At 27.8% G+C, this 27,678-nt stretch overlaps 1 protein-coding gene across 2 annotated transcripts in view; it reads right to left on the bottom strand.

The window, feature by feature from the left end:
• The window catches only part of LOC148234057 (homeobox protein araucan-like), a 176,885-nt gene that overhangs the window by 53,774 nt on the left and 95,433 nt on the right, over positions 1-27,678 (bottom strand). For both annotated transcript variants that reach the window (XM_088188148.1, XM_088188149.1), the window contains exon 3: positions 6,207-6,325. In XM_088188148.1, coding sequence (XP_088044274.1) covers positions 6,207-6,325 — 119 coding nt within the window. The remainder of the gene's footprint in view (positions 1-6,206; positions 6,326-27,678) is intronic.

Raw genomic sequence — 27,678 nt, 5'->3', positions numbered from 1 at the left:
CATATTGTGGTAATCGATTGGAATTATAATTATTTAATAAAAAATAATATTCTGATAATAATCAAATAAAATAAAAATTAGAAACCACTAAAGTTTATATGGGATTCGAACCTGAGAGTCGGTGAGAGATACAACAATTTCTAGAAAAAATCATAGCAAGAATATATTTAAAAAAAAAATGTAAAACCGATTTCAAATAATGAATCTGAATTAAACTACAATTGTTTGAGATGTTTACTGCCTTATTTTAGGTATAAACTGGTACTTTTTATACATACAAGAAATAAAAAGAACGGAACATTGCCTTCAAAAGCACACACCTTCTAGGTCGTACTTTCACAATAAACATTATTATTTTAAGGGACAGATTGTACTTTTTTGACGTGGCACCGATTGTGTTAAAATTTGTTTGCAAATCATTGTTTTGAACGTATAAAAAATATTAGACAGTAAATAAAATAGTAAACAAACGTAAATTTTTAACAGTAAATTTAGATATTCGATCTGAAAATTCAGATCAAATACTTAAAAAAAGAAGCACAGAAAAAACAACACCTGCTGAATCGTATAAATTTAATGTTTTTATAGCTTGTATTATCAGTAACTTAACAACTAGATTTAATACATCAAAATAATATTTTTAGTTTCATAAGGATATTCCTAAAAGAAAATCTTCAGTAAAATCATATCGGAATACATTTTCATATATATCTACTAATGAAATATTTATTTTAGCATAGAAAGGGTTAACTCGTACCTATTATTATTAATTCAATAAATTAAAAAATTTAAATGCCATTTTAGTCATGAGGCCCGGAATCATTGTTTTCCCAGGGTCAGGCGGCCCTGTTTTAGTCACTGACTTATACCACAAATCTACCGTGCTAGTCAATCATGTTTAAATATTTCATATAATAACTTAATTTCTTCTAATACAATTATTTTAGAACATTCTTTGTATTGTCTTTAATGATGAATTATTTATATGGATTACATATGTATAAATCATATAATATAAAAAAAAATAAGAAGCGCATTTTGGATGACCTAGTTGATGTGCCTTTTTACATACTATTGATAAAATATTAATAATAATTTTGCACATGCTTAAAATTTCAGAAGTTTTTTACACAATATATATAAAAGGACACGTCATAAAATCATTGTCATACTGTGTGCGGGCCTGCACGGATACGGGCGGGATCACGCCCCGAACCGGCGTCCATTGTTTACGCGCTTTATGCGACACGCCCACCGCCATATGTGTGTGTATCAGAGTACATAAATGTTCATACTAGTATATATAAAAGCACGAGTAAATATGTAAGTACATAGATAAAGATAGTATATGTGATATGATAATGATAAACTTTACTTTCGGCGATGATGTACTAAATAAGATCACGGATTAAAATGGTTCCAATATTTTTGAGCAATAATAGAATAAAATATTTAACAAAATAGACTTGAATAAAAGCACGTCAAGTTCAATCAAATGTGAAGAATTATTATTAGCTGATCGTTTAATATTACATTGCTAAAGAAAATCCAAAGAGAATAACCAGAATTGTATTTTGCACTACCATAACTCTCACACTTTATAAATGTTTTTTTTGTATTGTCAATAAATAATATATTTAAAATATGTCGTTTTGAACTAAGGCTTATAAATAAAATAGTGCACTCCACAAATGATATGCGTAATTTAAAAAACGTATTTTAAATTGGATGACAACCACATTTAGTTTCTCAAAACACTTTGTCAAGAAATTATTTATCTTGCACGCGCAATTTTTTTGTTGTCAAACATATTGTCATTGACATAAATAAGATAAAAATATAAAAGTCTGACCAACGTTGAGCGTCGTAAGATTGAATGACACGTTGACAAATTGCGTCGGCTTACAAGTAAATTTCCTGACTTTCCTGATTTGAAAATACCGATGTGTTAACGCAATGTGAAAGTATGTATTTCCATTTTAAAATATATTTATAGTTTAATATCGCATTGAAGTAAATATTGTTTAAAAGAGAAATAGTTTTTTAATGTTCCTTAAAATTATATTTTTAAAGAAAAGCACTAAAAAAATAACATAAGTAATAATGATGTTAATTGGAAATTTTATAATACTAGTTTAGTACGCAGGAAGATGCATTGAGAATGAAGAATAGGATTGTTGCTTCTTAATGTGCCAAGATTTTTACAGCAGATTTTTTTAATTTAAATTGGCACACGAATTTTCATGAAAACACATTCATTTACAGACAGATTTTTTTAAAGCTTTTTAAATCATTTATTTTAGAAACAAAGTCTATAAATATAAAAAAAATATTTGATGTTAAATCATTGTTTTAGTATCCAAATACACTTATAATAAATAAATCACAAAGACAATCATTTAATATGACTGGCATTTAATATTATCTAAAACACCTTTATATCTGATTAATATAATAATTATACATAAATCAGTGTCTATAGTAAAATCAGTATATAAATATAAACACAATATCATATTTGATTTATCCGCATTGAAAACAAACTTTATTATCGCCAATAGCCCCTTAATAATACATAGTATTTCAACGTTCACACAAAAGCGGTAAACTTGAAATATACAAACGCAAAACTCGTTTTTTGTTGCTTTATTATTTAGGTATGGCATTACAAATGGTCCCAATAACTGTCATCGAGCCGAATACGGCAAAGTGTTCGTTTTGAAATATGGCGACAGCCATGGACTGGCAAGTGAATATTTACACGACTAAGGGTTTTTCTGCTACATAGGTATGTCTATGTGTGTATGCGAATACATACATATGTATACAATCGTCGACACCGTAGTGGCTCTATATATAGTTAAAGGCGATATCGATTGCAGAACAAAAAACCAAGTGCCAACATCGGTGCCAGCTCACGCGATCGGTTCAACCCTCGTTCCGCCAGATCATTCGGATAGACAACAAACAACACATATACCTACCATACCAGTAGATTATTCGAGTTGAGTTGAAAACGATCGATAATTAGCGATAAAAACAATAATTATTTATGACGCAATGAATCGATAGTAAACGTACTCATTTTTATGGTTTCATTATAGAAATGTAAGGCAAATATTATCAACCTTAATAAAAATAATATCTTACAGCACTTAGTGCTTTCCAATATACTAATAAATACACTTGTAATTGTATTTATAAAAAAAAACACTACAAAGTTGTGCTTAAAGTCATTAAAATATCACATTGTCAAATTTTTTTTTAAATATCTAATAAATAGTAGTTAGACTTTGTATTGAAATATGACACATTTAAATTTCTGTAATTAAAGTCAATCTAAAGGCCCTCTTGTATCTTTTTCACCGGAAACCACAAAACCACCCTTAATTAAAAAAAGTTTTTTTTAACACTAATGTTAACTGAGCTATAAAAAAATATTTTTAATTTGACAGCCTTTTATTTTTAAAGTTCTGATCTAAAGTTAAAATCTATTTCGCTATCAGAGATAAAAAATCGCCTATAATTTTGTCTATATCTAATAATTGAATCACTTTATTTTTAATCGAAATTATTTACAAATTATTCAATACGTCATAGCTTCTTAATCAGTTCTTTCCGCTGAAGCAGCGGTTACTCTAATGTCCAAAGAAATTCTATATCACATGTCCAGAGCCGCCGAAAGCGAACTCGGACCCTAAGAAAACAATGATTCCGGGCCTCATGACAAAAATAGCACTTTATATATTTCTTAAGATCGTAATATAATTTCTTAAATAAATAATAATAGGCACGAGTTAATCCTTTCTATGCTACAAATAAATATAAAAATTAGACATATTTTTAATTAGGCATTAAAAATATGTGTTTTCTTTGCTGCTCAGTATTGCCATATAGTGAATATTCAATCCAGATCAAAAGGAATAAATTCGTGCCATCGCGTTTATATCAAATAAAGCACATATAAACCGAATTTTGCCCAATAGGAGAGCGCAAAAAGAATTATCCCTTCTCAAAAGTCAAAAATCCACGTCAAAAGCAATAAAATCAAGCCGTCTCCGTTGCAGTGGGAACAATTGGTAATCTAGCGTTCATACATCAACTTTTATATTAATAATAAAAGTTAAATGAGGAACGTATAAACCGAATTTTGACCAATAGGAAAGCGCAAAAAACAATTATCCCTTCTCAAAAGTCAAAAATTCACGTCAAAAGCAATAAAATCGTGCCGTCGCCGTCGCAGTGGGAACGCTCGTTACCGAGCGTTCCCACTGCGACGGCGCCGACACGATTTTATTGCTTTTGACGTGAATTTTTGCCTTCTGAGAAGTGATAATTGTTTTTGCGCTCTCCTATTGACCAAAATCCGGTTTTATTATATTTGATCACCCCTCTTATATAAAAAGTCCATAGTAATATCGGTATGGGTAGCTATGATATTTTTAAAACAAAGTGTAATATTGAAAAATATACATAGATAGCTTAAGCATTTTAAAAAAATAATGCAGAAGGAATAAACAGTGGTATTTAAAAAATAAACAACGCATTGAACTATAAAACATAGTAGATATTTAAATTATAGAGCTGCAAAAAATCTAAAGCTATTTTAAACAAGCTTATTTTCCCCACAACGACTTTTCATTCTCACAAAGTACAGAAATCAAAATAAATTTCTCTGACTGGTTTAAAACTTTGCAAATTAATAACAAAAAAACGATAAGCTTCAAGATTATCTAAATATAATAAGTAAATATAAGTTTTAAGCTTATTTTTATAGCTTATTAATGTTTTGAAGGTGATTGATATACCTTATGATCACTTTAATGTGATTTTTTTCATAAACATAAACAAATATGTATTATTTTAATTGTTAAGATCAATACGTAAGTATGACTTTAATGCCAAGAAAAGAGGTAAAAGGCCAATGAGCGTTCTATTTCTGTTCTTATGCTTTTTGCTGCTCTCAGAAGCTGTTTTATATTTTTTGCGGATTTTAAAACCTAATTGATTTAATTACGGTGAATTGTGAAAGATGTTTTTTAGCAAATATCAACAATAATTTAGTAAAAAGTTTTTAAACACAGTTGTTTTGCATACTAAGTTGAGTGTTTACATATTTACATATCTCTCATAATACAATTATCACGTAGAAGAAAGTTTAATCTCTAAATAATTTTTATAGCTAAATTTCATTAACTCGTTAATGAAGAATAAAGGTTAAACCTACAATTGATGAACGCTAAATACACAAATTAAAATTCATATTTATGTCTAACTAATAAAATGAAATACTGATTTTTTTATCACATTCATTCAAAAAAACTTCAGAAAATATAAATTAAATTGGGTATTGGGTAGAACATGACTTACGTGCCTTAGAACTTTTAAGGATTGCTATTCGATATTGTTATATCTAATGCGTAAATTAAAAATACTACGAATACTACAGTAATTGGAAAAAAATCCCACATTGATTTAAAATATAATGTGAATCAAAAATCATTAAGGACGGAATCTCAGACTAGTAACTCTAAGGTTTCGGGTTCGAGCCCCGGCAGCGGCACCTAAATTTTTATTTAAAAAATGGTCTCAACTGCAGTCACTGTATTTTATATATTACATATAATAATTTATAATTAATCATATAGATGTCACCGATTTCCTAGCTTTCAGTCTGATGGTTTATAGTATTAGGCTTATGCTTGTCAGGTTACAACGAAAAATTATTAAAAAATCAAAATATGTTACATATGGAAAAAATACGTGAATTAATATATTTCATTGATAAATATATACTTAAAAAAAATGTTTTCTTTTAGGTTGACTGTACTTCGCTGCGCGGACGGAGGCAATATATTTTTGTATGTAAATTTTGGGGAATAATATCATTTGAGAATTTATATCCACTTCAAGCGTTCAACCCCGGGACATTTATAAGGGTGAAATATCAGGCGTAGACAAATCCATGAAGCCTTTCCGAATAGTTTTGTTTTCATTTACGATTGAGAACCGCCATAAAGTATATGACGTGCTTATTATATGGAAATATTTCATGACGCATAAATATTATAATATTTTTTCATATTCAATAATGCCGCTCGCAATCTATAGGCACTTTTAAATCATATACCATTACATTAGGGCTACCATATTTTTATATGGTTGTCCTGTTAATAAAATAAATACACATTGATTGAAATTCTTACCCATATGCTGCTAACGTTGGATCGTAAGGATAATAGCCAGTAGTTGGCTGAAGACCAGCTGACGTCCACGCTGACATGTCACCAGCACCCCCACTGTCTTTAAGGGCATATGGATTGCTCTGTAACAAATAAAAAATTAATTTAAAAATCATTATATGTGAAATTATCTAATTTTCTTTAGAACTTAAATATATATAAAATGTTGTTGTTTAAGAATATATTATAAAAATATATATTAAATGTGGTATATTTTTATTTCATTTCAAGCTAAGTTTTGGACTTTATTCAAGTTTTTTAAAATAAAGCTTAAATAAATTGTGCAAATTTTATAATCGTGCTACACTATAAACCTTATAATTTAATTTAAAATTTGTAAATAAGAAAAACTACACCTACAGAAAAAATACATGATCTTTAAATAAAAAAATACTTTATCAAAAAATTTATAAAAATCTTAATTAAGTGGTGTAAAAATCGTTATCTAAATTATATTTTTTTTATTTTTAATTTTAAGTTCAAATAATCTGTTATGTATATATGAGTTTTTAAACTTTTATTTATTATGTTTAAATTCACATTAAAATCATATTAGAGCAAACCAATAATATTTCAATACAGAAAGGTGTCAGTCAATGAAGTGTTCTTTCTCCTATTCTTTTCAATTTATACTCTAAAACCATTCTAGAGACAAAAATAAATTAAAATCTATGAAGAGACAATAATCAACATTTGCTATGCTGATGACACGGCAATATTTTCTGAAAAAAATGTTTAATTTTACAAAAAATATGTTTATAAGCAACATTATACGGATTTAGAATTTAGAAGGTGAAGTATTTCAAATACTTGGGTTGTTGATTAAATGTCAAAATAGGCCTCGATGAAGAAATTAAAGTACATATTTTTTTAATTTAAGAACAACACTTACATTTTTAGACCATAATTAAATTTGTAAATTTCTATAACATACCAAGGGTTATTATATGGATTAAAAAATCTATAATCAATAGACAAGGATGACAGCCAAAGAAGTGTTTCATGCAGCCAAGGACTGGGAAAGATAGTCATTCACTATCATAATATTCCTCTGATCTCAGTAGGAATGTTTTATCTTGTTTAACATTTTTGTGATTCCCTCTACATATAAACGACGTCTGAGAAAAACTTTAAAGATGCTCGACTTTGTTATGAGGACACCAGAAAAAAATGTTTATAGTATATCATAGTATATAGTGCTTATAGAAAAACGTTTGTCTTTCCTTTGGCTCTTAAAAAAGAGGCGGCTAAATATGTTTCATTGCTCTTTTAGAATTTATTAACAATATGAACTGTAAATTACTAAAATAATTTAATACTAGAATAAACTTTAGAAACTTGTCAAACATTCAATAAAATATTTACACAAATTTGTAATAGCACGAAATCCGCATACGTTACTTTAACTGGATCGATCGGCTTTTATGTCTGGCTCGCGTGAATGGTTAACCGTTAACGGTTCGCTTTTGTCACGGGATACTATTTACATATATATATAGTATATGTGTGTTTTTTTATTTGCTTATTATTGTTCGCATCGTATTGTATATAATGTATGCATTCGGAAAAAATCATCGTAAACCAATTCCGCTTTCGGCAACGTTACCATAAATTTAATTGCCCCTTTTTATATTCGCATCACGGTCTTCCGATAAGAGAGAATTAACCATGAAAATTAAGCGGTCGTTAACGTAAATCGCCCTAATGCGCCTGAAGAATAATAATAAGATGCATTTAATTTTAATATTTTAATTGTATGCTAAATAGAGCATTAAACATTTACATTACCATATTTGTTTAATAGTAAATAATTACAATTTAAACGCGACTTGATGAGCATGAGATGAAATAATTATATATTTGATCAAGACCGTAAAAGTAAATTAAAATAAATCGTGTAATTCTTAATTGAATGATATATAAAATATATCAATTTTTAAATTCGAATAAACCGTTTAATAATATATTATTTATATGAATTTTTATTCGATCTCAAAGATGCTGAATTTTTAAATAAAGCAAACATACTTTAGCAGTATTTTATAATATTTAGTATATATGATCATATGTATATATGTTTGTTTGTATAGACTTTTGAACGGTATTAACACCTCGGTCATAAATAATTTTGTGCTTAGCTTTTTATTTGTGATGACCACGATCGGATAAGCGGTGATAAATGGACCAGTGATATTGGATGGGACTGGTCTCCGTGACCGGGAGCCACCTTAAAGGTATCGAAAAAACGGCCACCGAATAAATTATTTATCTAGACCTGAAGAACAAATTTCACAACACCCATGATCCAGAGATGCGAGCGAGAGAGGCACTCGGTTAATGATGTGGAGATTTCTCAATTTGAAATTGACTCAGGTTGTAATTTGGAAATCCGTGCTCTTATCTAGATGAGGTCCAGCCCCGTTGAAATGTCTGATGATTTATTTGCATTGTTAGGTTTTATCGATTTTATAAGATGATCTATGTATTAAATTAAATATATAAATGCTTAAGAATTATTATTTTTATATCAAAGATTAGGAGTTTGTATATATTTTTTTTATTAAATTATGTAAATATTTTGGAACTATAAATTAAATCTATACATATAACAATATTTTTTTATTTATTCAAAAGTACGCGAAATCTGGCAGAACTTACCAGGTCTCAGCCGCAGCAAAGCTGAGCTTAAAAATTTAATCAATTACAAATTATTTGCCAGATTGTTAAAGTCATGAAATAGGCAAAATTAGTGTTGCGGATTTTTCTACATTTTTTTATTTATCATAAAAAAAATTGCAAATTTGATTATCGTGACTTGACAGATATTTACAATGCGTCATAATGGCCATTATTCAAAAAATATTATGTAATAAAATATTAAGAAACAAAAATAGTGCACTATATGATTTGCACTATTTTTAACAAGTATTATTTGTAACATTCTCAAGCGCTGACGTCTTGGCCGCAACAAGCAAGAATAAGGGACGTGATTGCGACTCTCTAGAGAACTCTAAAGCTCCAGCTTTGACAGATTCTACATCGCTCCTTAGTTGCTTTTGGAATGCTTCATTAAATAGACGCTACACCGAAAATTTAATAAATTGTATGGCAACGCTCCTAGCAAAAAAATATGGATATATCGTATAAATTTTCCTTAAAATCTCTCGAACAAGAAGGGTACAACGCCTCACTTAAATTTGAAACAATTGAGAATACTGCGATTGATGTGACTCGCGCTCCGCATAACGAAGTCGAGCATCTTCGACACCTTATAGCAAATTTTGCCGATGTGCATACAAAATTATAATATCTGTTTAACGTTACCTACGGAAGCATTTCTGCTTAAAACACATCAGTCGGTTGTTAATCGAATACATACTAGCGAATCACTAATATGTTAGTAAAGTAGCACGCGCTCCGCAAAACAAAACCGAGCATTTTAAACGCCATATAGTAATCGAGAAATTCATTGGTAATTTAAATTGATAATTAAAAATACACTAAAGTAAGATTTCATTTTGATTGAGACATTTTGTTTAATATTTCGGCAGTGATGAATCTGTCATGATCACGAATTTACATAAAAACTTAGATTTTATAGAATTCTTGGTCATGGCAGATCCACCTCTAACAAAATAATAAATCCTTATGCCGGTGAAAACCGACTTATAAAATAAAAATACAAATATTTACATATATGTAGTACATATACATTTATTTATTATTATAAAATCTTCTGTTGTAGCCTGACAGGCGTAAACCCAATGCGTTACAACGGGATAAATCTATAACAACTGAGTATGTCAATCATATATAATGAATACATACAAATAAGTATTAACCACGGTGAATCGGTGACATCTATATTAATAATTAAAAATGATTATGTTTAATATAATTTATAAGCAATAGATGTCACTGCAGCTGGGACCGGTTTTTTTAATAATAGCCTATTTTTTTTAATAAAAATTCAAAAAAGCATTCCTTATTTTTGGAAAACCTGCTGTAAGCTATCCCAAATTTTTTCATTGGTTAAAAATAAAATATATTTTAGATATTTGTAGAATTCTATTTTCAATAAAATAACAAATATATATTAGGATTAATTAAAAATTTTAACGTAAATTTAAAACAGAAAGAATTAGTTTTAATATGCAATAAAAATCATGAAAGTCATTAGGAATTGATAACTTTCATGCTGCTCAAATTAAGAAGCTTGTTTTCAGGCTCACAAAATAAATTGAGATCCACATTGACGACACTTATCCTTCGATTCACGCGGTTACAAACGCATGGCTAGCTCCCACTTAACCTACATATGGAACCTCTTCAACTGGCCATGCAGTGTATCCTGTTTTTATTATTTAAAGTAACGTTTAAAAGTAAACGTGCGTACTATTCGATATTTTTATTACAAATTTCATTCTATGCCTCGATTTACGTGGTTTAGATTTAAACAATATTTTTTAAAACTTAAATATTGCCTGAATCGAAGATTTAAGGTATGTTAAAAAAAATACAAAGAACTATTTTTAAAATCTGTAGAAATATTATTTTATATTTTTACTATAATTTTCTAAATATTATTCATAGGTCCACTAAAGTTGCTTTGTTATACAAATGAATGCATGTTCATATTAAAAGACTCAATTATTATATTAAAACGTTACCCTTTTTTCGAGCGAGTCTTTAAAAACAATGCGATTATTTGAAGAAGCTAAATCACATATCCATTATATTGTAGTGTTTACCAAAGTGATCGCGCGAAATAAAGTGCATCTCAAAGTTAGCCAAGATAAGCCATCCCCCTAACCGGAGGGTTCACTAGCCTATAGGGGTGTGCTAGAGGGAGGTCAACTTTATTCAATTTATCGAGTAGAAAAGTATCATTCCATATGTGTTATGATACTTTATTACCGACCGGGTGAAATTGCAGTCATAACTGAAGTGGCATTATCACATGGACGTATGAGGGTGGTTTCTGCGCGAGAAGGGGTAGTTCTGCGTTTTAGACAGCATCCAAAGGGTGGTCGGCAATTTCCAACTTTGGGGTGGGTGCTCGGTGGGCCTATTCCGCATTCAAATTACTTTTAGGTTTTATTATGGGAATATTAATAGGAAACGCATGTGGCTCGCAATATTTACGATTGTTGAGCAGTATAATTTATTGATTTTTTTTGCCGTTGTTGCCTTTTAATGGATTCATTGTGCGTATAAATTATATTATATAGTATCGATTGAGCCATAAAAATATTTATTGGAATGCGTTAGTAAATTAAAAAACTTCAACTAGTTAACTGTAATGGGTACTGAATTTAAATAATTTAATTATTATTATTGTTATACTTTTAAGACCATTATTATATTTGTAATATTTATCTCAAAAACGCAAATAATAATTTTATAGGTAAAAAACAACAGTTTATTTTTTAGCTCTAGTTTTTTGTGAGATTTTTTTTAATATACAAAGCTGATTTTAATCATGTCTTTTGAATTTTTTCTTAAAGTACTTTTCATATAGAAAATACAAATAATTACATATTTTTCTACAATGCGTATTCTAAAAAGTTTATTGAAAAAAAAGATAATAGAGCTTTATTACTATTTGCTTTTAAATGAAATAAATTATCTAAAAAAAATTTTTTCTGTCTGAAAAAGAGTTAGCGTTTTTTAATCTAATGCATGCGTTGAAAGTAATTTTCTAAGATAATCCAATATTAGTGGAGCATGTTTCAAAAGTAAGATTTGCCCAAGAAGATACAGGAAAATGCAGATTCAACGTTAATATTAAAAAATATTTGTGGTTCATTGCTTAAAGCGCGCTAATTGAGGAAGTTAGAAAAACTAAATATTTGCTGATCTCACAAAGAACAAACGACATTAAATCAAGTTCAGGGAAGTGGAGTTTTCAATTGATGTAAATTTTATATGCTTTCACAATTTGTTATAGGATAAATAAATTTTATAACCGTGTGGGACAAGGCTACTATAATGGAGCCAATATTTGTAGGAAAGAGATTTTTACGTGAAAATAGCAATTGTACAATTTCTGGTTGTGAAAATCATTCAGCAGAATCTTTTTTTGATACTGTTTAGCAAATTTATATATTATTTATTGCAAGTGCAAGAAGATATTTTTAAACAATATTTAATAATCTATTCCTTACACAACATTATAAAAAAAAGTAAAACTAGTGGCTCTTGATATAAAATCTTTGCGATCTGCTTTGAATGAAATCGATTTTCTACGATCGATAATGAGCGACTTAATAAACGGGCAACACTCAACAATTTTTATCAGATAGGCGTATCTCAAACTATTCTAAAATAGTAATCGTTTCTGTGATTGATTTTATTGTCTACTCAGAATTTATTTTTATCTTTAAAGTCCTCCAAAATATTAGTTGTCCCAGGCCTCACATTTTCTCTGAAAGGTTTCTGATTATATGTATATATTTATTCTGTCATATTTTATATTTAGTACTTAAATATATTTTTAAATATGTATGTATATATTTTTTTGTGAAATAAGTTGTTAAACCGAGTTATTTGGTCGAAATTCAATTGAGCGTTAAAAACAGTATCGATTTATGGCGCATTGATGTTGCCCATTAAAAAACAATACAGTAGCAGCAGCTCGTTCTTTTGGGGTAACAAACTCACCCCTCGAGCGTCGAGAATAAGACAGAGGGTGGATTGTTTTCAATGGGCTTTTTTTAACCCCCCGGCGGAATCCTAATATAATAGTGAACTTGAATTTGGATTTATAGCTCGGAATAAATAGTTGCCCAATATTTTCTCAATGGTGCTTGTAAAGAAGCCAATTTTTTTCCGCGCCAACCCCCGATACCTCATTCTTCATCCCCTACGGCCGATTCGGGGGGACGGTCCGGAAAGGCAGGAAAGGCAATTTTTCAACTTGGCACTTCTGCCTATGGGTATGAAAGAATAATGCCGGCGTCAAAAAACGGACACTGTCCCCCTTTTTATTGATTGTTATTGGACTCGAAGGCGTTGCCGAATTAATTAAATGGGTCGAGTGTAAATAAATAAATTGAAATGCAAAGATTCGAAAGCCCTGATATGCGCTAGAATTATGTGTGCTGGCTAAACGTAAACGCAGACAACGATTTTAAAGGAGATTGAACAGGGTTAATTTATAAAATGGTACGAGGCCCAGCTGCCTTTGGTTTTGTTCATTATCTCAAATTGCTTCAAGGGACTATCAAGTGAGGTTTATTGCGTATGTATATATTATACTACACATATGTATACATGTGTGTTATAAAGTTTTACTGCTCCATCCAGTTTCATTCAAAAAAATTTAAATCATTCCAAGTTTAGTATCCTTTCTTTATGTAAAAATTATAAAATCAAGTGCATATTTATTTTAATTTATCAATCGACTTATTAAAATATGTTACTATAAATTAAATTCATGAATAATACCTGTGCATAATCTATGTATATTTTTTATCATCAGATGTTCCAATTACATTGTTCTGTAAACGATTCACCAAATAAAAAAGCTAAGTTATAAGTTGCGGACGCGCTACAGTGAAAATTAACAACCGGTTTTAGAATTTAATTCAATTTGTTGCCCGATTCAATTAATCTTTCGACTGATACCATAGATTAAATAACTAATAAATGTTAGGTCTAACCGCGGTCTAGCCGCAAACCGAGATTAAACAAAGTAATTGCTATAACCGAACAACTGTGCGTATCAATTTAGATATTGTGTGTGTACCTTTTTGTAATTCGTTTATGTAATACGTTATTCACCACGCACTCTTCTGCGCTGATTTGGGATTCGTTTATGTCATAGATAAATTTTAAAAGGCTGGTTAAATAAAAGAGTCATAAGAAATGTTCCATGACATTATTTTAATGCCACATAATTATTTTGCTACATTTTTTTTGATGAAAAATATTATTTAGTACACTCTACACTCAATTAACGATATACTATATTTACTATATGTTGATGACCGGAGTGTTTTATAATATTTGAACAAATTCGGATTCACTATCCTTACAGAAAGAACTGGTGTCACTGTGGAGGTGGTCGATCGACAATCGACAATGTTGAGTGACTTCTGTAACAGCTTAGGCGAAGGTGTTTTAAGCAGAAATATCAATGACTAGAGTGAGAAAGATTAGAGTGCAATATAGAGTCGCAATCGCGTCCCTTATGCTTGCCCGATACATCTAGGACATCAGCGCTTGAAAACGCTTCTTATGTATCAGCCATCCAGTTTCTCAACAAGCTTGCAAAACACATGAATATTTTTATCGATAGCTATGAGGAGCTAGATAGAATTATGTGTTATGTTAATTTAAAAAAATATTTTTTAATAAAAATGTATAAAATCATGATGGTCAGATTTATAATAAAAATTATAAATACACCTTAGCATATTAATAATGCTTCTTTTTATTTAGCATTATTAAAAAAATGTATTTAATAATGTCATCGTGTTGAAACACACCTTTAGATAATAAAGAATTATAATTGCAGTTGAATACAGATACAATGAAGAAAGCCTTGCGCATCGGAAGCAGTCATTATTTTTTTCTCAACCCTCGTTGGGGTTTGCCAGCTTTAAGTATGCGATTAAACTCTGCGATGAATTTAAGTAATTGCGAATTCGAAGCTTTACGGATTCATAAAAAGCTCATTACGGCGTCGTGCTTCATTTTTTACTGCCGCTAACACGGATTACGGCATAAATAAACCGGAAATAAAACGGTCTGAAAGAACCGACACCGGATCTCGTCTCGTAGAAAATTTGCTTCTCTTCTTGTACATCCATATTTTTTATTATATTAATTATTCTCTCAATTTTCAGAGAGATTGCTCATTTCCTTACAATAAACGCGATGGTATTTTGTAGCTAAATATTTTTTGCTTGATAAATTTACAAATACAACGAACGTTTATTATCTTAAATATTAGATATTTTTCGGTGTTTCGCTATTGTAGATTTTCCGATTGGATAGATTATGTTTGTCGCCTAAATTAACATTTGTTAACAATGCGTCGAAACAAGATAAAATATGCGATGAGATAAGAAGAAAATTACGCAAATGAAAAAGCCGACAAAAAATGTAAAAAGTAATCTATGTATTGTAGAATTATTGATAATTCTGTTGCTATGATATATTTTGCAGATACGGAACAATTTTATTAGCAATACTTTTTTTGACGTAAAGATACACATGTTTTTCGACACTTTGTGATAAAATGAATCCTACACAGTTGCAAAATAATCGGAAAACGGAAACACGTGATGTGACAACTCGGATTTAATCATTCAGAACTTTGGCATAATAATATTTGTAAAAGTATACGCTTATTTTAATTAAATCTTAAATTTAAGATAAAGGCAATATGATTTTGGAAAATTTTAGAAAAAAAATATTGATTTACTTTTGATTTAATCACATAGATTTATTTTATAATTGAATATAGCAAAGATAGATAATATTAAAAAAATAGTTTCGGTGCACACCAAAAATAGATGAGCACCATTTCACTTATTTTTTCCAGCTACTCATAGTTATCGCCAAATAATACATCATTGTGTTACCAAGCTCGTTGGCAAACACAAGAAGCTGGATGGCTCGTACAAAAGGAGTGTTTTTAAACCGCAACATTCTAGAATAAGGGACGCGATCGCGACTCTCTAGGGCACGTTAAAGTCACTAATCATTAACTAGATGCTACGCCGAGAATGCATTGAATTGTATCCCAACGCCCAAATTCTATCCAACAAAAAGGAGTAAAGAGTATAATTTTATATATAAATATAATTTTATTATTTATACTTAAAAAATATATAAATATAATCTGAAACACAATACTAATTATAATTCAACACTAAACATACTTTTTTTAATACTAGTCTATTTATTTTTAAAAACATTGTTTTATGCATATCATCACGTGCTCAATGATAGGTCGGTTGCTCTGAGGGGTGTAACGATATGTATAATTACACAAGGCATAATTTTTTTTTTTTTTTTGAGCAACAGTTTTGGTATTAATATATTATTGTCCCTATCACTATTGTTATTTATTTAAAAAAAAGGTTTTATTCATTTTAGTTCAACTTTTTTTTAGCAACTGCTTGAATTTGTTTTGTGTATGTTATCAAGTATGACATTTTATGATATTGCCCCATTTCATGAGAAATTGTTAAATTATCATGTTGGATGAAAAAGGGATTATTTTTAGCATAATAGCTTAAAGCTATATTTGCAATTTCAAAAATCTGACTTGCAAAGATGAATATATTGGAACGTTTTTTATTTATTCAATTTTTTTTTATTATTAAATCTCCAATTGTAACCTGGCAGGCATAAGCCCAATGCGTTACAACGTAGTAAATCTGGCGAAACTGAGTAAGTTAATCAGGTATAATGAATACCTACAAGTGAGTATTTACCACCAGAGTGAATGTCTGGGAATCGATGACATCTATATTAATATTTATAAATTATTAAGTATAATATAATTTATAACCAATAGATGTCACTGTAGTTGGGCCGGATTTTTATTTTTTATAAATAAAAAATTACAATAGTATCGTATTGCCCCATTTTACTTATTGTTCGACAATATTAGATATGTTTAATAAATTAGATAAGCAAATGTTGCAAAAATGATAAAATATGGCAATGAGAGTAGTCTTAAATAAAAATAGATTTACTAGTTGTGGAAAAATGATTGTTGGATTGGAATGGTTAAATGTTAAATAAATATTGAAGATGAATGTTTTAGTATTTATATATAATAAATAATATGTTACCAGAGCGTTTTAATAGGTATTTAATAATAAATAAAGCTGTACATAAATTTAATACTAGAAATAAAGAAAATTTAAAGATAGGTATAAGAAATCAAGTACGGTGAGGGGAATTTGTATAATAATATTCCTAAATGGAATAAAAAAATACCTTCGTGCATTAACAAATAAATTATTTATTTTCTGTTAATGTTACATAATATATGTATTTTAAGTTAAAATTTATTTGATGTAAAAATTAGCTATTAACATAAATAAAAAAATAAATATCTAGAAAGGGTTTTTTGTGGTGAATTCTTAGCAGCTATTGTGAAATTCTGAGCCGAAGATTCCTCCCAGATTAATTGCTCTGCTTCATGTTTGCAATAAAATAAAACAAACTTCTAATTCGAAATCAGATGCTATTGATCAGATGAAACTGTCGATAGTTGAAAAGTATTTGATTAAATATTTTTTTTGACATAATTATAACACAACATGACAATTTTAAATCTTCGCCATAATAACAAAGATTAGAGGAATATTTAAACGTTCAAAATATGTACTGTGCCAGCTTTTATTTTAGTGTGTGTGAGAGCTCAACTCATTGAAGCTACATATCTTGATAACAATCCAATCAATCCAAGTCACTTTCGCTCTCATTCGCTTAGATATCGATCCATATTTATAGATAGCCAACTATTTTACACCATTTTGCTTCCGAAAGCCGCGAAAATGGCACAGATCCATTCATCTCGCGGCATACAAATACGCTCGTAAAAACGCGGGCCGTATATTATACAGTTCTTCTCCCCTTTCGGTCTTGTGTTAATAGAGGGTTCCCCCAGTAAATATGCCCATAAATGCCCTGGTGAATGATGGCTGTGCAAACAAACAGTGGCTCGAAAAATTGCCCCCAGCCTCTATCATTTAGCTACTCAGCTTAGCGACTTAATTTATTGGCCCGGGGACCACCTCTATGCGCAAGGACCTGACTTTGGTTGCCGCCTTTCCTAATTATTTATTACCCTAGCCGGTTGCCTCCTGACCGTTCGATCTTATTATATATCGCCACATACACACACAAGTATGAGAAAATAATCGATTTTTGTTTATTATTTATTTGTTTTCATTGGGAGAGGAGGCAATAACACGAGTAGTCGGTTGTAAAAATGATATACGAGCTTGTATGTTTAAATGTAATTATATTTTATTCGTTGTAGGTATGTAGGCATTTTTTTATTATGTTTATAGTATTGATTAATATTAATAACAATAAAAAAAATAGGCAACTCTGATTAAAATGATTCAATCATGTGATAAATGTATATATAAATTTAAAGAGGTGTAGCAATTTGTGTCTTAAAAATATATTTATAGGACACAAATTAAAAATAAGTCGTATTATACTGTGCCCATTACAATACTTGTATTTGTTAAGTAAATCTTAAGATATTAAGCACAATTATTATATGTACTATTTTATTATATATAGTATTAAATATCATTGTTTTTTTCTTAAGAATAATAAATAAATATATTATTTCTGTACATATTTATTAAAATGTTACAATATTCAAGCACTCCATGCTCCCCTTGTTTAATAATACAACACAACACAATATATCCTTCGACAATTTGTAAATTAATTTCCTCTCACGCGTGCGTGCGTGAAAGTTAATTAAAACGCAAACTTAAATTCGCGTTTAGTTAATGCGCTCCGCATTTCCGTATATTGGATTATTCTCGAGTTCATTTCACTCCCCAGTTTATCCTCTGGCTGATCCAATTTAAATAAGTTATCCTCTCGTTTTACTGTGAAGTAGAGGGGGGATATGGGACGTCCCGTTGTCGCGGTTGGGATAATATTTACATTTTTTTTATACTTATTTTTCGCATGGTCAAAATTGCGGATGCGACTCATAAAACTTAGGGGAACTCTCAATATGATTAAATTTAATAAAAAAATATTTTTAAGACAGCATCTTGGAACTTCTAAAAAAATTATGATTAAGCGTCTGCCTTTCATGAGAGATAAGCACGTCTGTGTTTATTTATTTTTTTATTACAAATCTGATAAGCACCATCCCACATATTTTTTTTCAAACTTCTCATAGCTATCGATAAGAACAAGCTCATTGAGAAGCTGAATGGTTCGTGCAAGAGGAGCATTCTTAAACGCTGACATCCTGGCAAGAATATGGGACGCGATTGCGACTCTCTAAAGCTCGAACATATGCTAGACGCAATGAATTTTATTCCAACGCTTCTATCAAAATAGCACTCGGATACAAATAATAATATGATCCGTACTCTTTCTTGTAAAGATATCTCAGATTTTTTTAATTATCTTTAATAATAAAGAGTAATTATTGAAATAATTAATAAAATAAGAATTTGAGATTCAATACATTTTTTAATGAACCATTAAAAATTGACATATCCTATATAAAATATATACATAACGTCAATTGTATATGAATTTTTTTTTCTGGTAAATTTATTACATATATTTAATTTAAGTATGTTATACTACAACATCATACATTAAAAAAATATATTTAATTGCTTTTCAATCACATATTTGATCAAAATAATATTAAAAAGCACAAAGTATTTTTTGTAAATATATTTTTTTGTGCACCACAGGATTTTTGGAAAATAATAAAATTTTATTTTGTTAAAATTAGGCAAAATAAATAAGCCATTATCATCATCAGTACAGTCTATAAATCATTAGTAACGATTTTGCCAATATAAATTATTTCAATTATAAAATTTATTTACATTTAATATGACATGAATGACGCATGGCGAGATTAGTAGTCAACTGGAAATGAATATTGAGATAAGCAAAGCCAGCAACCTCTATACGCTGATAGATCACAAAAAAGCGGAAGTCACAATCTCTGGATGGCTGTCGAGAGGAAGTGCAACATTATGAGAGTTTATCTATCGCAAACTTTGTGTGCGGAAATGTTTATCTGCCGCGGATTTTTTTTGCAAAATTTTATTAACATTAATTAGGCACTCACATTGTTGACTACATAATAATATTGACCTCTCGCCCACGACTGCCGAATGAGATAAATTAAATCCGGTGATTACAATGTTTTATAAATAATGTATCATGATTCATGACACCCATACTAGTTTAGTATAAATTGTAAGTAAGACTTATTGTTTTACCATAACTTCAGTAAGCATAATATTAGATCAACACCGTTTAGCTATAAATTAACTTGAGTGTGTCTTTGAGGGACAGTTAGCCTTTCATTGTGGAGTGATGGTATATTATAACCATAATTTATTATGTGTATATACAGTCACCGAATTATATCCCCGAGCGAGCATCCGATGCACGCACGCCGCAATTGATTAATTTACAAACACCCCTCACACAAGGGGCTATAAAGATTTATGCATCACATTAAGGATAATATGGACAATTCGAGGACAAGACTTTGACCTTTCAGTATGCATGCGACTTGCACTAAATGACCATGAATAATTCATATGAACAATTTTTCAGATTTTCATATATGAAAATATATTAAAAAAAACCCTTGCACCCTCTTTAGAATATTTTTTTAATAACAGAACCACTAAGCGCCACTCTTTGCTATATTTTTAGAATTTAAAGATTTTTTTCGAGATAAGTTTTTATTTTAGATTTTATTGTGATTGACACGTTTAGATCTCTCCGTGGTTTTGGGTTTGTTTTTACATAGCCAAGACTAACGTGCAACTGAGGAGACTTAACAAGTTAAAATATTTTGTAAATTATTACCACAGATGCACTTGATCATAAATATATACAATTGAATAAGTTTTAAGGAAAAAATATATTTTAATATTAAAATTCGTGAAATGAAACTTGCAATTGCCCAGAGATGTAATATACTTCATTGGTTTTCTACTAAAATTTTTAAATCATGTTAAAAATTAGGTTAAGAACTCATAATTGTATTATTATGTTCCAAATTATAACTTTAAAGCAACAATATATTGTATTCATTGTCCAATAAAATTTCTACATTGTAAATTTAACATATTCATTGTATATTTTAATTAGTTATAAAAATAACTTTATACAAATAAGTTCTTCGGGAATAAAATATATTATCTGCAATCAAAATTTTTGCTCCATAAAAATAAGTTTAAGCTCTAATAAATAGCAACAATAGGAAGTGCAACTTTTCACGATTCATAAAAATTATAGCTTTATATAAATTAAGTTTCATTGATAAAATTCATTATTAACAGTAAATATGTTCAGACCTCATATTATTACTGTAAAATAAGTATATAACAAGTTATATTTTTAATTTAGCAATATACTATATTTATAGTGCAATAAAATATGTAATTGTTACATTATAAATTTATTTTGCAAATACCGATATTTTTAATGAAAAAATTGATTATATACATCACAAATTGAAAATTTTAGGTTTTTGACAGTATGTTTAATTCTAATTGAAAATCAATTGCACATAGAATAATATGTGGAATAATTACTTGATGAATCTGTCTTTTAAGCCAACAATATAAGAGATTTTTATAAAATTTAATATCAACATTAAAAAATAATTTAATATTGATATTAAAAATATGTTAAGACTTAATAATATTATTATTGTAAAATAAGTAAATATATACTGTATTTATAGTCTCTGAAATTGCTACATAATAAATATAAATATTAAACAAGTTAAGCTTTATACAAAATAAGTTTTTCAATAAATAAATACAGTATCTGCATTAAAAATTTTAATTTAAGATTTATAAAAAATTGTTATAACTTTATATAATTATTTATCAATTTTACAAATATGAATATCTTGTATTGCTACTCAATTAGTTTACTGTTATGGATTACCCATAATTAGTCATAAAATTATTAACTTTATATAAAATAAACGCTTCTACAAATCTCATTTATATAATATATAACAAACTGAAATTAAAGCAGTTTGTCTTACTCTAAAATTTATTCCAAATATTCTTATTGTAAATAGTTAAAGAATAAATTTAGATTTAAAATGAATTTTCTATATTTTCAGGAATTAAACACAATGGTTATATTTTTTATATATATACGAACAATGTCATTATTTGTTGCTACAAAAAAGCTCTTTGTAAAACATGTGAAAAAACGTATGTTACAAACACACATACAGGTATGAAATTCATTGTTAATTGTGACAGAGAGTTAAAGTGTAGCCCACGGGTCAACAACCAACACAGGTTCGGATCCGGTGATTTTTCAAAAATAAAAAATAAAATAGCTAAGCGGTTATTCGTGTATTTTCATGTGTATCGGACTGATCACAATCTCTACTACGTACTACATACTACGTATGTATGTATACTCGTATACTAGATAAAAATGATCAGTCCAAGCAATAACACGTAATAGGTATAATTTTACGCAATTAAATTTGATAACGTAACAACCCGGCCGCGACGAGTTCTCAAAGTTTATTTTATTTTTAATCTATCGCAAAATATTCTCAAAGATTTTTTATAATATTGATGACTAACATAAATACTATATATATATAACATATATAATTTAGAGGCAAATATACTAATATAATGGTTACCCATCATAATTATTTATTTTCTTAAAGTTTGAGAAACTGTGTTTTTCCCGCAAAGGTCGCACATATATGTCGTAAATGCACTCAGTCCACAATTACCACTTGTTTGATTTGCCATTACTGAATTATTATTATGTTGCAATTTTTCCATCGACAAATTATACCAACAATTATTATGATAGTGATCCTTGACTCATCTTGACATTGATTGGACATAATCGATTATGGTAAGTAATAAAGTTAATTGATCAACTGTTAGTCTTCCTAATGAACGGAAAAATTTAGTAGCTCTATATGGGTAAAAATGTATTTAAAAAATAAAAATGTTTTAAAATGATTTATATTATAATAAATATAATTTTTAATGTTTCCAGTTTTTCATTTTAAATTTACTAATAAAACATTATGAATTATTTTCTTAGTGCTTTTGCCACATTTTTTTTATTCATTGCCATTAACAGCAACTATTTTTATAGTACACATATAAGATTTTTTTTTAATTAATAATTAAAACTATAGTAATGTGTTCATATAATTTTTGTTCCGTATCTCATTTTTTATAAATTGTAATTAATAAAAAAAGAGCAAACTTTACAATATTTGTAATGTGAAATTGCAATTAAATGAGCTTAACTTTTAAGCCAACAATTAACTGTGAATCATTGTAAGGTAATTAAGTAAATATGAAATTTCATCTAAAAAAATATAATTAGCAACTATTTAATAAATGCGTATTTTTAAAATGCTGATACACTTTATGTTATAGTTTATCATTAAAATGACTTTTGCTATTTGTGAAAGCAATTTAGTGATAAGTTAAACATAAATAGCTGAGCAATTTTAAATATCATTTTTATACTAAGAATTTCATGTTTTATATGTTTTTAATCCATAATTTAAATATACCATAAAATATGATTTAAAACTTGAAATGTGAAAGTTTAAATATTATTTTTTCTATGTGAAATTTTTATTAAATGAGTTTATCTTCTAAGCTTTTCTTAACCATTAATCGTTGTATTATTTATTTATTTTTTAATTTATTAAGATTAATATACCTTTTTTACACTAAGCAAAGTTTAGCTAAATATACATATAGTATAAACAGAAAAAAACTTATTATTTTAATTTATTTCTTAATGCACGAGTGAGTTTTTTTATTTCATTTAGGGCATACAAAAAATCCAAGTATTTGTATCTTAACTTTTATCAATTAAAAATAAGAGAAATATACTAAAGCTACTTTTAAATCAATGCACGTTTTTTAAGTTTTCTTAAGCACTATGTATCATAGCATTTATTTATCAGTTTTAAATATATCATATATGTAATACATTATTTTAAGTATTTTATAAAAGCAATTTTAACTAATACTATAATTTAATTTCTAAAAACAGAAATAAGTAAGCTATTTTTATAATAAAATTTACTTTATACTTATTTTTTTTAAATCCAATACAATATCAAGATTTACTTTTTTATTGCTATAATTTTTTATCTGCATTTCTAATTTTATTTTTAAGTTGTTAAAGCCTAATTATTGTAAATGTAGGACTGCTAATTAACGAAATAAACTTTTAAGCAAACTAAGCTTTTTTTAAGCAATTTTTTTCAACTACGTTCTAAATACGTTCTTATTTTTTTAATATAAATGCCTATTGAAGATTTACCTAATATTATTTTAATAAATATGACAACATTTTTAATTGGCATTTACTTTTAAAATTTAAGCTTTACTATTGTCTTAATGTGGAATTGCTATTGATTGAACTTAACTTTTAAACTAACGATCTTCTATTAATCATAAATAATTATCAATAGTTAAGAACCAAGTATTTTTTTAATATTTTATAAAAGCAATTAATTGATATATATTATGTTGAGTAAAATAAAAATTATATTTACTCCTAAATGCTTTTTTATGTTTAAATAGATATAATATTTATATATAAAGACAATTTCTTATTATCGATTAAGTAAATCATCAAATATTATTTTAAATTGTTTTATATTTATAGATAACTATTTTTATACTCAAAATCAAATTTTATATTAATAAGTTTTTGAGATAAAACAATAATTAATAAATAACGAGGTTTTGGCAGTTATGAAATGTTTCTAAATACCTACACTAAAACACTAATTGCATTGATATAAATTAAAACAAAGTTTTAAGCTGTTTTACTTCCATATTCAAGTACATAAATTGTAAATTTACATCCCATATAAAATTATTTTTCACTCTAAGGACAATTTTAAAGCCTATTCCATTTATTAAGTTTTAACATTTAAAATATATTAATTAATTTCAATATATGCTTTGCTATAAATACATAATGTTAAATGCTATTTCTAAATAATTCTTTATATAAAAATACAAATTTAATAATAAAAGTCGTACATTCATACACCGATATCTTATTTTAATAATTAAATTATAAGCTCGGCTTTATTAGGGTTAGATTAATAATTTAACCCAATTACACCAGTATCGCACCGCGCTTTATACTTGAGTATAATATTACATTACGGGTATAAACATTCGACTTTAGATGAAATCCACGCATTAGCTCAACACATTATCTACACGGTATAGTGTTATAAATAGATATGGATAGATAGATAAGCGCTCGTCTATATTGTAGAAAGTAGAACGAAATGGTCTTTGGTTTGTGCCGACATGTGGTGATTTTTAGTGGACAGATAAGAATCGTTCCTGCGGCGAAATATAGGGGGGGTTCTAGGTTGGTATGTTTTTATCGACAATCATCAAAGGGCGCCGAACGTTTACGGGTAAAAATCTCTAATCAAATATTAATCGAGCGATATGAACCAGCAGGACCTTTGTTAACGTACCGAAAAATAATAATTTTAGAAATTAATGTCGCGCAACATTGCGTCATTAGTACAACTTAACATTTTTGAGCAGCTCAGTGGCGATTTAATAATAATATTTTTTTAAACAACCACTACTTTTTTGTTAGTTAGTAATATACTCATAAACAATGTTTTGCAATATATATATATATATTGGTTGAATATATTTTTTTATTCGTATGGATTAATATGAACTTATGGTATCAAATCAATACATATGAACCCACTTATTTTTGTATATGATTAATAAAAAATAAATGCAAGTAAATCATATAAATAAATTATCACCTTAGTTGTACAAAAATCTGCGTAAAAATATTTATAAATATTTTGCAGTGTTAATTTTAATGTAAATTAAGCTATCAAATTGTCTTGAAAAGCATATTTTATATATATGTGTAAAATTAAGGCAATGTTTTTTTTTATATATAAATATTGCAATAAGATCCAATACTATATAAACATCGTTTCTTTAATTTATTAATTAAAATATATTGATAATTAAATGCTTATACTATCTATATAATTTAAACTAAGATATAAAAAATATTTTATAAAAACCTTTATGAAGTAATGCACCTGAAAAATATCAAACAATAATAAGATAATCGTAAAATTTATATATAGTAATTTTTAAAGCCGGTAATAAAGTCCCAAACGAAAAAAATACACATATCGAACAGATTTGTTGACACTACAATGATATCAAATAGTGATTTTGAGCCCATAAGCCTTTATCACAATACTTTCATTTGTGTCTGTTGAAATGTATAATGCCCCTTATCAGAAGCGTGACTCCAACGATTTTTTAACATAAAAAAATAAACAAACCAATAAACTGTTACTCGAATCAAGTCAAATAAATAGTCTGTATCACTTGAAATAATCATACATTAGCAACAGTGAAATAATAGAGAATTTTCAAAGCCATAAATAATGGTGAATATATTATATATTTGTTCCAAAAAGTATAAATATTGACACACTAATTAAATCTTTAAAATAAATCTTACAAGTAATATTAAAATCTGATAAATATCTAAAATAACTCAATCAAATAATTTGATAATAAAATTATACACCATTGTAAAGTTGATAATTTTAAGTTATATTTGGAAATAAAATTAGAACTTGTTGAATATGACATAACAAAGAACTCTCTCGGTTGAACTCTGCAGAAAATTATTCATAGAATATCGGGATGCTTGCACAAATAGTTCAAAGATAAACTTTATTGTCGGCTAGCCAATGTTTGAATTCTCTCCAAGTGCAATTTCCTAAAGGAACTTCTCAGTTTACACAAGTGCGCTACATTTATCACATAATATGATATGAATATGAATGCTCTACACTAACTTGCAATGAATTATTCATGAGAGAGTTTGAATCTGGTTAGAAAAACAATTGAGAATCACTGCAAATTGTCACAATGTCGATAACGGTTCGCAATCTTCACGATACGGTCGGTAAACATGAATGATATGGATGTTCATATAGTATAAAATGTACACATGTATATGTGTCAATGTTTTTATATACAAATATACTTAAGAATAAATTACATAAGCACATATTTTTGTTGAATTAATCAGACATTTACTATATAAAGACTATATTATATATATTTTTTAATACATATACTGCAATAATTTTATAATATTTTATTATAATCATAAGCATGTTGTGTCAATATGGCACTTAATATAACAAAATATTTAATAGAAATGGAATTCATCGTAAGGTTGTTGTATTTATAATATTACCTTAAGTACATTTAAAATATTACATGCTTTATCGCTGAATAATAATGTATTAATATATCTAAGTTTAATAGTAAAAAAAAAAGTATTTCACGACACGATAAATAATAAAAACACGTAATATGACATAGTTTCTGATATAATAAAATTAATACTCGACATGTATTTTATGATTAAATTATTATTATATATATATTATACAAAAATTCAGAGCAATAATACTGAACTTATTTTAGTACATATTTTATATTTCTTGCTCTAATAAAATGAAAGTTGTACTTTTTAATGTTTTTTCATTAAGTTAAAAACTGAGATTTAATTATTAACAAATTGTATATATTTATATGACGATTTTATATTACGATTTTTATCAAAATTATTTGTATTTTATACAAATAAACTA

Source organism: Plectrocnemia conspersa, unplaced genomic scaffold (assembly GCF_051122295.1).
Source record: "Plectrocnemia conspersa isolate PC_06_02 unplaced genomic scaffold, ASM5112229v1 ptg000006l, whole genome shotgun sequence".
Taxonomy (NCBI): Eukaryota; Metazoa; Arthropoda; class Insecta; order Trichoptera; family Polycentropodidae; genus Plectrocnemia; species Plectrocnemia conspersa.
The sequence above is the reverse complement of the archived record's forward strand: the minus strand, read 5'-3'. Positions and strand labels throughout refer to the sequence as shown.